The sequence below is a fragment of the Emys orbicularis genome, chromosome 5 (assembly GCF_028017835.1).
Source record: "Emys orbicularis isolate rEmyOrb1 chromosome 5, rEmyOrb1.hap1, whole genome shotgun sequence".
NCBI lineage: Eukaryota > Metazoa > Chordata > Testudines > Emydidae > Emys > Emys orbicularis.
The window spans coordinates 76,208,037-76,223,281 of NC_088687.1; the positions used below are offsets into that span (position 1 = coordinate 76,208,037).

A 15,245-nucleotide genomic window follows, 5' to 3' on the forward strand; every position below is an offset into this window, starting at 1 on the left:
CCGCCAAGCCCCGGCCGAGAGGAGTCCCCACTGATGGACTGGACCGCAGCCGATGCCACAGACGAGGTAGGCCCTGAGGGGGAAAATGGAAGTAGCCCGGGGGTAGCCGACCCCAGTCAGGCTACAGAGGCCTATGAGCCCATGGCAGTGTGTTTCGGTCAGGATACCCCACTGACCGGCAGCGACACTAATCGCTGCTAGGGCCCCGGGCTGGGACACAGTGGAGTGGGTGGGCCTGTGTCCCCCCCCTGCCACCCCTACACACGGGTGGCAGGCTTCCCCCTCACCCAACGCAGGTAGGAACCTGAGCCCCTTACCTGCCTAGGCCAATTGCCTGTTTGTGCTCCGCCCTGACCCAGGGCCAGAGCTCCTAAACTGCCTGTGTGCTCAGCCCCTGCTACAGAGGCCTGAGCTTATTGACTGCTTGTGCTCAGCCCCTGCTACCGAGGGCCTGAGCTTAGTGACTGCCTGCCTGCCCAGCCCCTGTTCCAGAGGGCCTGGGTTCTTGACTGTGGTTTCCTCAGCCCCCTGGACCAGCGGGGCTGAGTCCTGAGCTAACGGACTATTTAATTCGTGCAGTAGGGAGTCGGTGTGGCTCCCCTCCTGTCCTGAAGGGTCGAGCCCCGGCGCAAACCCTTTTACAGTTGCCCTTGAAGAAGTGACTTGTGATAAATAATCCATTTACAATTGTAGTCAGCAGCTTGGATATTCTGCATGAAAATTTCAACAACAAAGAACAGCAAACTTTTCAAATTAGAAACCGAACAGTTATTAAATGCAGGTAAAGTGAAAATTAACAAAGCTGAAACATCAGCACTTGTCCCCTACCAAGACCCACTATCGGTAGCAGCTCTGAAAGTAACCTCACTGCTTGCCAGCAAAACCCACCATCTCCATAGTGGTGGTGATAGTTTTCTTACTTAAATATACACATTGATTTATAATGAATAATGAGGACACTCATCATTACACTATCACAGGTCTGAGTATACTGCCAATAAAAACAATTGCACTCCACCAGCTGCCAATAGAAAGCGTATTTACCATGCTACTGTCCAGCAAAGTTATAATCATGAGTGTAGAAATTTGTCTTAATGTAATATTAGTTTACCTCTGCAATCCCAATGATAGAATTGGATGAGAGTACTTCATGCATACCAAAGCTAATAAAGACAAAAGTAAATCCCTGACAGCATGCCATTATTTTGCAAAGTAAATAATTGCACACTGAGGCAAAACACCTCAATGTAGCTGTTGGAGGACTCAAATCCCTACCATATATTATGACTAATGACCCTAGTTAACATGCTGACTGGTCATTTATGTGTAAATGACAAGTTCAAAAACAAAAGTTACAAACTCTTAGCCTCCTCTTGTAATCTTCTTCCCCTCCAGTGGCTTTATAGTTTTAGCTATATGATAAACAGAAAATATTCTGACATGCTGTATCTAAGCAAAGCCTGACACATTTCTCCTGGCTCTAGCAAAATGCCTATTCAACGTTGTGTAACACTTAGACACGTTGACATACTTATCACCTTTAATTCAAATGCACATGCTATTTCTATATCATTATGAACTTCCTAGTATGATCTATATGCACCAGTGCAAAAATGTGTTCATTTTCACTGACTACTTCAAACCTCATTATCAGCTATTCTATTTGTTTACTATTAACTCAATATATAAGGCATTTCTAATGATACAGGGATTCAATCTTATTGCTCTATCTCCTTGTAGCAGTAAAACACCACACCTTCTTACCTAGAAAAGCTAGTATTTCATGTTGAGAAATGATTTCCTGCATTCCTGTAACACTGGAGATGACTATTACATTGTTACAAAGATGAAAAGGCAACTGATGTGTTTGGAAAAATGTATAGACCCCTTTATCTCCTTACCTCTCCTGACACTTTTTATATAAGTGTCAAAAACAATCTACCCTATGTTAAGAGAAAACAATTGATTTGGGCAAGTTCATAAAGCAAGTTACTGGAGAACTGGAATTTGAACCTTGGTTGTTTGACTTTCATATTTTCTTTGTTGCTTGATTGCCATCATACTTCATGAGCTATACATAAAATAAATGAATAATGCATGAGGTACCTGTGAGGCTTGAAACTAAATGCTGCTTGTAAGACCTGCACTGCATAAGTCAGCTGAGGGGGGAAAACAACATGTTGCTGTTCTCCAGGGCGGGGTGTGTGCGGGGGGAGGCTTGATCCTGTCAGGGTTTGGGCTTCAATACTACATTCTAGGAAGCAGGGTTTAAACAGTTTCTCATTACACTATAAACAACTTGCCTCTCAGTGTAGCATTTGCTTCAACATTAGTCACTGTTAGCATAAACTGAGGGTCCATAAACCAGTAAGATCACATGCTTAATGTACAATTACTGAGGTAAATCTGCATGCCTTTTTCTTATGTGTTCTTCCATGATCCACAATGGAATGTGAGTCACAGATATGATTATTTTCAGAGCTTGCAGATTTCTTTTTATGCATATGGTCTGATCCTGCTGTAATTGATTTCAATGGGGGCAATCACAATCACTTTAAAATAAATAGTTTTCTCTTCATGGGCCTGATCCTATCTGGAGCATTGACTTACTATGGGAGAGTACTAGTGAGCTACTGAATTGCAAGGGTGATTTCTCTCTTATTAACTATTAGGCTGTTGGCTTGATTCCAGAAAGGATCTAAATCTTTGCCTATGCCATTTAATTTTTTTCAGAAAGCATCATTTAAAAAAAAAGAAAAAGGGTTCATTTCATCAGTCAAGCACAAGGCTATGAAATTGTGACTTTCCTTTGATGTAATCACCATTTTGAAGATTGTAACTTGCATTTTGAATGTGTAGATGTGACTGGCTGGAGAGAGAATACGGAAACTTATTGCATGCCTGGCACCTTCTTGAAGCAACTAACATGAGTTATCAATGGTGGTGGTCAGAACAATTGATTGGATAAAAGATTTGGTTTCCCACTTTGTCTCCAGGGGAAGGTGGGACTTTAACCACCTGACTGCAGCTTTGAAGCTGGTCTGGGAGTTGCATAGCAAAGGATTGGAAACCATATTTAAGGAAAGGATCTCTCTCTCTCACTCTTACTTTTACTAGCTGACCATAGACCAAAAACTGAAGGACTGCTGCAGGCAAAGGCCAGGAGTGGCCTACTTGCCTGACAGATGGAGTGGGCCAAAGGGCTCACAAGAAGGGGTGAGCATGGAAATATTATATAGACTTTTTTGTTGTTTTTTCTAAAGATCTGTAATTCTTGTATGCTTTAAAAGTAAAACTTATTGTCTCTTAGAAACCCCTGTGCAAAGACTGTTCCTTACTTTATCTGGCACGTGGTCCTCAAAGAGTTAAACTATAATCCAGTGCACCCATGGGAGTGGAGTCTGCATAAGTGACTGGGGAAGCTCGGGAGGGTTCAGCCCTGGTTTCAGGGCCTAAGGCAGTTGGGCTGTGGAGTCCCACATCACAAGGAGAGGTGCTAGAAAGGAGGTCAGCACCTGAAAGTGTGGCTGGGTCCCACTACAACAGACTGGTGACCGTACACTAAGGAGCTCAACCAGGTCTGTAAAATAATCTTTGTCTTGCATTTGGCTAGGATATTTGAATTGATGAGAGCATTAATTCAAGATTCCTTCCACAATCCCCAGTGTGATGTGTAGTTCTTAAAAGTATTTTTTATTAATAAGGGTTCCAAACACTTGACACTATTCTAGCTTTCAGAAGAGGGGAGAGAAATTGCAGCTGAAGTCAGCCCACTGGAGTTTTTATTTATGCATTGGTTTGAATTTATGAATTGGTTAGATGAAGGTTTCTAACCATCAGAGGAGTGAAGTTCCGGAACAGCCTTCCAAGGGAAGCAGTGGGGGCAAAAGACATATCTGGCTTCAAGACTAAGCTTGATAGATTGATTTTGGCAATTAATTGATCTTTGACTATTAGCGGTTATTATGCCCAATGGCCTGTGAGGGGATGTTAGATGGGGTGGGATCTGAGTTACTACAGAGAATTCTTTCCTGGGTGTCTGGTTGGTGAGTCTTGCCCACATGCTCAGGGTTTAGCTGATCGCCATATTTGGGGTTGGGAAGGAATTTTCCTCCAGGGCAGATTGGCAGAGGCCCTGTTTTTTTTTTTTTTTTTTTTTTTTTTGTTTTTTTTTTTTTGCCTGGTCATTTGCTGGAGGATTCTCTGCACCTTGAAGTCTTTAAACCTTGATTTGAGGACTTCAATGGCTCAGACATAGGTTAGGGGTTTGTTGCAGGAGGTGGTGGGTGAGATTCTCGGCCTGCGTTGTGCAGGAGGTCAGGCTAGACAGTCATAATGGTCCCTTCTGACCTTGAAGTCTATGACTCTATGAATGCTGGGCCATGGGTGGCATTCTAAACTCAGAATCTTTAGCAGTAACTGGGAAATGGCTGACCTGCCAAGTCTCCTGTTTTTCTTGCATGCTTGAATCTCCTGGGGAACTGGAAGATTTAACAGGAAGTGGGAGAGATCATAGCAGCTAGGGGTGTATTCTAGTAGAACATCTCATCCTCGTTTCCAGTCAGAAGACCTCAGAGCATAGAGTTTATAGGATGAATGTATGGGTGGATGGGGAGGTGGTAGAGTACCTTGTGCTGTCTGTGTGAAGTTGGGATTTTTTAGTAGAGCTGAGGCTTTGGGAAGAGAAGCAATAGCAGGGCCAACAACAATGGCAGAGCCGAGTCTGGAGACGGCCTCCGTGATTCCAGCTCCCACAGAGCTGGGCAATGGGTCTAAAATAGTCCCCCAAAGAGAGAGCCAATGGTTAGGGTGGTAGCCTGGGTCTTGGGAAACAGGAATTCAATTCCCTACTCCACCCTAGATGTGTGGCATTGGGCAAGTCACTTAGTCTCTCTGTGCCTCAGTTCTCCATCTGGGGAATAATAGCACTTTCCTAGCTCACAAGGGTGTTGTAAGGATAAATATGTTAGAGTGTGAGGTGTTTAACTACTACAGTAATGGGGGGCCATATAAGTATCTTAAGTAGACAGAATCTGTCAGGATTGATGAATGGGCAAAGCTGTGACATGCTTCATTGAAATACACCCAGCAAAACCCTGACTCATAAGACAGGAAGCATATGAATGTCAAAGTGAGGGGAGCTCCCTCTCCTGCCCCCATAAATGTCATTTGGTGAAGTGGAGTCTGTAACTTGAGGATTTAAAGGCATTTAAATGACCAGTAAATTTTGATTTTCCTTGAAAATAATAACCCAGTTGCCTTCAAGGGACTGTATTTATTATTAAATACATTCTGCACCAGGGTGTAAATAGGTTAAGGGAAACCCCAGAACTAGAGACTGAATCAAATATTCTGTCAATGCTATCAGTTACACCTCTTTAAACTGCAGATCCACAAAGTTACTGAGCAAAGTGGCTTATTTTTTTTTGTAGCTCATATGATCAAGAGTTAGATAAGCACTATTCCATTCTTCTATCTGCAGGACCAAGCTATTTAAGTTCTTTATAGGATCAAGCCCTGAGTGACTGTGACACTAACCAGGCTTCAATTTAGAAATGGAGAAAACTTCACCAATCTCAATTCTCAGACAATTTTTACCTTTGTATAAATAGTTTATATAAATGAGACGAAAAAAAATGTAAAATGACCGATCTACTGATGTCTGCTAGCCTCTCAAGTTCTGCCCAGTAATAATGAGACTCTTACATGCCTGAACAAATTCTATGTATGTATTTAAATTTTGCCTCTTTCTAATAACTGTTCTTAGGCAACTGCAATATTTGAGCTTTCTAATGCTGCCAGTGAAATATATGTAAAACATGCAGTGAAATATGGGAACAAGAATTCCTAAATATATATTTTTCAAGAAATCTGACTAAATTAGTTTTCAAATCTTTAGTGGAGTAAGGCATCAGGTTTCTTCCTTCCCCTCTTAGACTTCCTTCTCCTCCCAAACATACACACACTTTTTCTTAGTTAATTAAGTTTAGAAATGTTCAGAAAAGGATAACTATATATTCTAAAATATTAAAAATTAAAAGTGGTGATAAATTAATTTTAAGATTTCTTTTTAATGGCAAATATTTCAGCTGAACATTTTATTACAGCCCTGGCCTCTTTATCTTATTTGTTTATGCTCTTGTCTAATTATTATAAAGTAGCATTATATAATACTGCTCATAACTCTTGTTCTCACAAGTCAGAAAAGTGAATTAATGTTTAATATGCATGGTAACTAAAAATATTAAGAGTCTACTATCCATAATTTAAAGTAATGAACAAACATTATTTTCCTACCAGAATGATTCATAAATTTGAGGTTAACACATGTAATCACTTTTTATGATATTTTATGGGTCTTTTCTAGCCCAAGACAACGTACAGCTTTACATGCGTAATGTATTTGTGGCTATGACTATGTCTTCAAAGGGAAGCTGACGTGTCTAGAGGTTGAATAAAGATCCAAAAATTGTACAGTGGCAAGCTTATGTTGGCATTCCCTACTCACATATCATGTATGTTGAGAGAGTTGAATCGTTATTAGACTCCCTAACTCAGTACTCCAAAACAAAGCACTTTTTCTGTCAAGATGACTGAAGCTCAATACAACTGTAATTGAAATCAATGTAGCTATTTTTGTTGACTTCAGAGGGAAATGATTTAACCCTTAGTGTTGGGTGGTTTTTTTTTTCTTTTTTTCCAGTTAAAGTAAAAAAGTCTTTGTAGAACTATTAAAAGGGAAACAGTTGCACTGAGTAGAGTTAATCTATGGAATTCACTGCCACAGGAATCTTTTCATTGGCTGCCACTCTTTCTACATCTAGATCAAGCTTCTTGCCTTTACTCTCAAAGATGAAGATAAATTGAAGCAAAGGGAGTTTACATCCTGGTGCTCAGAAACTATGGTAATGGGTGCTCTAGAAACACCTTACAGAAAGAAATTAGATAAGTGACATACCCAAAGTCACATAACAAATGAATATCAAAATTGAAAAGATAAGCCAGGATTCCCAGCTCCAAATTCTTGATCAAACCATTAGTCAACACTCTTACTCATCCCTGTTCATCTTATATACAACATTCCACAATTGCCTGAGTGTATTATAGAGTTTTATTCCACTTCCTGTTAAGCACACAATGCTGGCTACCATTCGAGTACTTGATATGACAGTCAATAGTTTGATCCAGTGTGGCAGTTCCAGTGTTTCTATTTGCTCAGTGTTGTTTTGTTAAAATATATGATTTTTGTTAAATAAATTGTTGGCTGCTTAAACTGAAAATGATGTCAAAGAAAGAAAATAAAGTACATGATTCCAGTTTTAACAAGTAATCATAGTTAATGTATCCTGCTTATAATTTTAAATAGTTTTTCCATTTTAAAATATGGTTTTGTGGATGAGTTTAATGCTTTTGAGAATGAAACATTAGTTAATCTATGAGCCATCAAACTGTAAACTATTCATTTCACTTTCAACATACAGTATTATAATTGATGCTAGAAGTCTGGTATAGGGAAGAGAACTTGCATCCAGATCATTGCCTGGTAGCAAACCTGTCTTACGTGAAAGTGCACGGCAAAGTATCTGGTTATCTATGTTTTAGGAACTAGATTTGAAACATCATATTCATACACTGCACATGACATATCGCATACGTTTTGCACTTAAACCTCTTTGCTTTTTGTCTCCACAGGGACTTTGCCTACCTCTAAACTAGTGAATTTTTTGATTTAACTGTAAAGAGCCTTCCATGGAGATCACGTTATGTTCTGGCATATTGTGCCCAGTAATGTACCTTGTTAGGGCATGGAAGTGATGTCTCAGATCCAGGTGGCAGTTTCTTGAAGAAGGCTTTAATTAGCGTGTCTTGAAGAAACAACTGACCTGAAAGTGCTAATGTTTTGTCTTTATTCATTGTACTGAGAAGTGATAGAACTTTGTGATGACATCTCTTGTTCATCAGAAAAAAAAATTCATTACAAATACAGCATCCTTATTAAGTATGGTAAGTATCTCTTCAGATGATAACATGGCAAAGTCTCAGTCTACTTTAATTTTGAGTAATCCTAGGAAGTTTAACCAATTTTGGAATGAGGGTACATACTGTCCCTCCTTCTATGACATATCAATTAGTTGTGTGGTTCTGATGCATCTGCCTATTGCATATCTTGATAAATTCCTCTTAGTAAAACACATATAAAAGATATCTGCTTTAGTGTACAGCGATAACAAAGATGTAATTTGATCAATTAGATCACCAAATGTCTTTACATAAGCAGGTTTGCTCACACCAACAACCGTTGCCTCTTCCTCTATCATAAGGCAAAATTAAATATCTTGAAGACTTATGGCTGACGGATAATCAGTGTCTGCATTTATTGAGCAAAATTTCTAAATGGACCCCAATCAAGCCTCTAAACTTACTGGCAAATTGTTATGACCATGATTAAATGCATCCTTATTTTTATGTGCACAATTAATTGTGGACACAAATGATAGTTATCTGTCTGACTACTTGATTTTGTATCTCCAAATTAGGTAGTTAGATGGCCAACTACAATCATTTATACTCTGAGTTAACTGCTAGCATAAAAATAAAGGCACAGTCAATTGTGTGAAGGCATAATTACAGGCTGTTTTTTAAACTCAGACCATGTGTGTCTGTCTATACTGACTCTGCACCAATCTGTTGGTTCATCATTTCTTCTTGTGAGCTACCGTCATCAGTTCACAGTGCAAAATATCCTGGCGGTTAATCTCCTAGCATGATTCATAAGAGCTTGAAACAGGAGTGGATGGAGTTATTTATATATATATATATAGTTCAGTATGTTAAAAATGGTATTTGATTACAGTGCCATGGAAAAGAAAGTAAGTTTATTAAATAAGATTTAAGCTGGGAACCCTATCCTGGGATCTCAGCTGAGCCTGTATTGAGACAGACCAGTCTGGTGCAAAAACTAGTGTGGATAGACTTGTAGGAATCAAAGAGAACAAGAATGTAATTTAAACTGTAGATGTGATGTTAGTCTGTTTTTCATGCTGATCTGTTTTTTTTCAAAATCATAATTGATTTTGCACCTATAGTATGAGCTTTCTAGAACTCGCTATAGTACAGTCCATATCATTTAAAAGTCTACTTTCCCTGATATTTTTGTCAGGAACACATTGGAATTCAGTGGCATCCATCCTGAAGGGCTTGAAAGCTTCTGCAGGGCACAGACTTAATTGGTACTGACTATACTTTACTACATAAAGTAAAAAAGTCAGTAAGGCCCCCAGATTTAGGTACCACTGAAATCCATAAAACTCCTGCTTGGTAGGCACCTAATTTTCACTGTAGAAGTCCCTTTAGAGGCCTAAATTTCTGCCTCTGGGCATATGTACTGCTGACTCAGCTAGGTGGCCAGACACTTATCTTGTGCTTAAACCCCAATGTGATCCTCAAACCAGGTGAAGAGAGGTATTTCCTCACCTATATTGTGTGTGGGGCCTGATCCAGTAGTTAGGCTTAGAGCATGCCTAACTCCACACAAAATGGGAGGGAGTGGGGAAAGGAGGCAGCCTCCTTTAGACCTGAAGTTAGGGAACTCACATGGATTAGGGCACAAAGAGGTTCAATTCTCCCCCTTGCCAGATTAGAAGATGAGATTTTGAACCAGAGTTTCCTCACCTCACAGGTGAGTGCCACTGAGCTATGGGATATTCTGATGTGAGTCTCCCTATCTCTCCAGTTTAAGCTGTTCCACTTTGCATATTTAATTATTTATACATTGAGCCAGAGAGAGTGAGAATGACTCTTTAGTCTGATAGTGAGGGCACTCACCTGTTCAAATCCCTTCACCTCTGGCAAAGAGGGAATTGAACCAGGGTCTCCTGCATTCTGGGTGAAAGGTTATAAGGAGCAGGCATCTCCTCCTTGCTCCCTCCCTGCACAACTGCTTTGTGTGGAGTTCAGCCTGTATCATTGCCACTTTTGCAAGAAATGTCTTAGGTGCCTGACTCCAGGAGAGGGTTCCCAGCTGTAGAATAGACACCTTTCTCCAGCCTGGGTATGTGCACCTCAGTCCCTGAGCAGGGCAGGGCTTAGGACACATCCCTCTCATTGGCATCTGCCATTGGCTAACTTAAGCAGCTCCTCACTTAGCATGCTAGCTTTTGTGGATCCCATTCTTAGGCACTTTTCTCTCCCCATGTATTGTATAGGGAGCCTAGTAGCTTAACTCAGGCTTTGTAGATTCCAGTGTGGACTGGGTGGGGTGGGGAGAGGGACTAGGTGCCTAAAAGGCAGGTGGTGTAACATCTAAGTCCCTTTGTGAATCTGGGCCTAGAAGACTAACTGTAGAAATACTTCATTTTTGGACACTTTTTTGTTTTCTCTTTTGGAGACACAATGATTTAAAAGGTAGCTTCAGCAAATTTGTTTCAGAATCAGCATACTCAAATTATGCAAAATAACTTCTGCTGCCACTTCTACCAAAATGTCTGTGGATTAATCTGTTTTTGATATTAACATATCAGTAAAGAGGGCTCAAGGAGTCTCCCCCATCAACATCTAGTTCCCCTATATAGGAATTAGATACAATCCATTGAAGAGTCCCAATGCCAACACTAACCATATGAAATGAGACAAGAAAGGAGGTGGTGAGGTTGGGCAATGACCTTGCTCTCCACCTATACTAGCCACTAGAGCTGCCCAGCAGCATGCACTCCCTCAGGCTCCCAGAAGATATTTCTAGCTAGCAATCCTTCTGCGACTTCTGCTTTAGCATGGCCACTCTTCACCCTTTCCAGTGCACCTCTGGCTGTAAAATCCATAACCTAGCCCTGTACTTTTAGATCTCGTATCTTGCTCTATTAGTGAGTTGCCAAATTCTAACAGAGTGTCCATGTAATTTTGTTTCATACCGAATGTGTTTTGATCTAATTTAAAACATCCTCATGTATAAAAAGTCATTATCCTAAGAAATGATGATTGAAATTATTTTTTGCATATTTATCCTTCATTGGAAGACTGACATAAAAATATCTTTCATGGCTATAATCCCATGCAAACTCTATATTAACCCCTCTTCCAAACTTCCTGTTGCTGCCCTGTTTGCAGGTGCAAATTACTATGTTTGGCATTAGGGTTCATGGGAGTGATGTACAGAGGGGCACTGAATCCTAACATGGAAGCAGGTCTTTCCTGAATAATGGAATGATAGTCAGAATTTGAAAGGTCAGGCCATAAAGTAAGTCCTTCCTGACTGACAGCTCTTTTGGTGTTCAGATCTCCAAGCTATGTGGCTTGAAAACAGAACCACCCAGAAATGGTGACTGAGAAGCGAACCTCCAAGAAGTGAACCCCCACTTACATTCTTTGGCAATGGGAAGTTGGGATGGCATTGGAATGGTAGTCATGTATTAACAAACAAGTTGTGGCATCATGTCATGTGAGAAGCCAGGAATGCATGTGTGAAAGACCTCTTTTGCAAAGTCACTGAATTTACAGGGTTTCAGCTGGACAGCTGCTCTTGAGCTGAAAGAATGTGCTCCAACTCATGGGTAATGGTGAAAATATTTCATATGTGAAGAACTTGGAGCATATATATATATGCCTTTAGAAAATGAAATCTGTAGCCTTAGATTAAACAAATCTTTTAATAGCAGGCAACTTATTTCTCATGTGTATGCCAGCTGAGCCTCAATAACAGTTGATGTGTCTTAATCATTTGCATAGAAATGGACTCCAGTGAAGACTGAGACTAAAGTAGGTCTATTGTGTATATTCTAGTTTTAAATATGGGCCAATAAGTTATTTTATGTTGATCTTGTTTATAAGTGATTCATTCTCCAACTTTTATGCACAACATTCCTATTTTCATACATGTTTGTTCACTTTGGAATTTTCAGAGGCTTACTACTATTTCAAACTATCTTTTTATTCCAGGTTACCTTCTGACTGATTAGCATTAGGAGGGTTTAAACAGATCCACTCTCCATAACACATTTTTCTCACACATCTAATATAGAGAGGCAAAGAATAAACAATTAATGACATTAGTGGTTTGTTGGTAATGTAGACCAATATAACTTTTGTTGTGGTTGCTTTCAGCCTGAAATAATGGCTTTTCAGGGATCAAAGATCCTCATCCGTCAGGAATGTTATTATTCTATATATCTCCATATCTATATTTGTAGCCAGGTTTACAAGCTGCAAAGATTCAACTGGAGTGAAGAATGTGAGAAATGAGTTGTGAAGTATGAGAGGCGGAGAGCTCATGAACTTTCTATTCCATGAGAAACTTACTTCTACAGAACTTTTTTGTATATATTTATTTCTCTCTGCTACAAGACAACTGCTACCTTGGATAGGCTTGTCTACCAGCAACAGCAGCCATGACTTTTCACTCTTTTCATAGTTCAGTATGCTGCAGGTACCATATAGTCTGCGGGATTAGGCCTTGCATGCCATTATGATAGTCACTAGAATCTAGTAGCGTAATGTAATATACTTGGATAAAAATAATTTAACCACACTATTACTATAAAACATGGTTATTACCAATAATATTTTAATTTATTCTTTTTTCAGAGTTGTATGACTGATTACCAGTTCCAGCAGTCTGCTTTCCATCTATATATGGAACAATCAGTGGGAAATGTGTATGTACAAATAGCAAAAGACTAGATTTAAGGTCTGGTGTGTGGGTCTTAAGGGAAGACTATTTCTCTGCATGTACAACACAGAAAAAGTAGAGAAAAGAAAAGGAACTAAAGTCCATAACTCTATATAACCAGTAAATATTTAGCAATCATTAACATTAATAATGTACAGCTACAGGACAATTAATGATTGTCATAGCATTATTGATTTATTTTATTCTTAACTGTTAAGATATATCAGTATGAGAGATTAGTATTACAATTAAAATACTTGCTTATGTGCTAGTATAATTATCTATAGTGACTCATGTATGTATACGTAGGGCCATGCCATACACTGTCCATGAATGGCACTCATGTCACTGGAAGGTAGGGTGTATATGTATGCGCGTACATAGGACTTTTAATGTGAAGAAGCATGATGATCCATGAAAGAGACTTAACTGTAGAGCACTGGTGCGTCTAAACATGATTTAAGCACTGTTTTTGAAACACACTTTTCAAATGGTAAATTTGTTTCTTTAGATGTTCTCCAGGAGGACATACATGTTGAGTGTAAACAAAAACCAATGAACCAAAAACAGTCTCTCACAAATCCACAGCATATAATTTCTTCCTAAACTTTACCTTAGGTGTAATCAGCATTATAGGCTGGGATTTTCAAACAGGAAAATTAAATTAGAGTTGAGTGCCTAACTCCCTTAGGCCTCTTTGAAAATCTCAGCTTTAGGTAAAACAGTATGAACATTTTAAAACAGATAATGCTTACCAAATTAATTTGTATAGTGCTTTCCCAGTCCTTTTCATTATTCACTCCAGCATTATTAACCACAACATCCAGCCTTCCAAAACGTTCAATTGTTTTTTTAAAAGCACCTACAGTAAAATCCAAGGGAGAAAATTCCTTAGCTGTCTTGTTTTCCATATATTTTAAATGTTACAAATGGAACGCAAAGCATGATATTTGTTACCCTACCAAAGTATGTTAATTCATCTTTTTTTTTTAAAACAGTTAATGTTAAACACATACTTTGTTAATGTTTAACAAATACAACACTTGTCTAACTATTTAACAAGTATTAATAGTAACTCTATTTAAGATTGTTAATGGAACTAGAATAGTACGACCTTTTCACTCAGCACCTTCTGAAATCAAGTCTTTATTGCTTGATCTTGCATTAGTTTGGGTATTCAAGGAATTCAGGATCTGATTCCCTCTATGTATCTTTTATTTTAAAGAAAAACTTTACAGTCTGAAAAACTCATGATTGAATTTGAATTCCAATTATTTTAAGAATGAGTATATCCTTACTCGATGTAATTAATAAATATTGTAAATCTTTAAACTATCAATAATTCACCATATTCCTTGATGAATTGTACCTATCTAGGAGTAATTGATGTGCATCCTATATATAAAGTTACTGACTCATAACCTCTCAGATTCAATCTCATTCCTTCTATTGTTGACAAATTGCCTCCACAGAGTTTCTATACATCAGTCAGAATTAAAATTATTGGGCCAGATCCTCAGGACCTCTATGCTCAGCTCAACCTATGTAGATAGGGAATTCCAAAAGTGGCTTATAGACACCTTTTGTGGGTCCCTAGAGGGGGCAATTATTTCAGAATAAAAAGCTTACAACACTTTTGGGGTGCCTGTTTTTTCAGGGTTGCAAAATACTCAGAGAAAAATACATTTAAAAAAGAAAGTGCACAGATGTCTGTACTGTCAGAATCTGACTCAACAGCAATGTGTGCATATTTCCCAGCAATTTAGTGTTCTTAAGAGCTTTATCATAAAACACTGAAAAAGTGTCATTAACATTTTCTTTGAACAAAAGAACAGTTTTGAGTAGTGTCTCTGCGCATTTTACTTTTTCTTTCCTCCAAGAATTGTTCGTCATATTGAACACTTGTTCCATTGAATTGTTTGTCTGTAGCAAACATCAAACAAATACTACATAGCAAAAATATATTGAATGAAAATATTGTTGTAATAAAAATAATTTGATGAAATGAAAACCCAGACCACATCAGATTCCCTGAAAGATATTCTTGAGACACCAGGCCATTGTGGCTGACAGAAATGCTCAAAATTACAACAGAACTTTTGCCATACCTCCTTTTCTCTGGCCACACCCTTACACTAGAATGGGTATAATGCCAACAGCATGACGTTTGTGTCACTCAGGATTCCCCTAGTTAGGGGAATCACCAGGTATTCAGCTAAGGCTGCCAGAACACTGCATGGCAATTTTAGAAGGGGTCAGAATATGGTACAATAGTTGTTTTTAAACACAAGAGCATTGTATCTGTTAAAACAGCTAAAAGTAAAGATTGCATTCATCTAACCTCCCTTACCTTTCAGAGTTAGTGATGATATTATCCTCCACTATAATGCTTTGATATTTTAAGGCCTCTATTTTCGGTTTCATGCTTTTCTGTTTTGTGTTAAGTTTATTGCCTATTTTGTTCTTCAGTCTCTGAACCTAACATTCTCTAACCATGTTTCCCTTACTTCCTTAGGGGCCCAATCCTGCACTATCAAAGTTAACTGAAATTCTTTGACTTCAGTGGGAGCAGAACTGGTTACTC

General features: G+C 38.8%; 1 protein-coding gene across 1 annotated transcript in view; it reads right to left on the reverse strand.

The window, feature by feature from the left end:
• Positions 1 to 15,245, reverse strand: part of HPGD (15-hydroxyprostaglandin dehydrogenase) — a 32,240-nt gene that overhangs the window by 13,919 nt on the left and 3,076 nt on the right. The window contains exon 3 of the mRNA XM_065405627.1: positions 13,417 to 13,523. Within this exon, the coding sequence (XP_065261699.1) occupies positions 13,417 to 13,523 (107 nt within the window). The remainder of the gene's footprint in view (positions 1 to 13,416; positions 13,524 to 15,245) is intronic.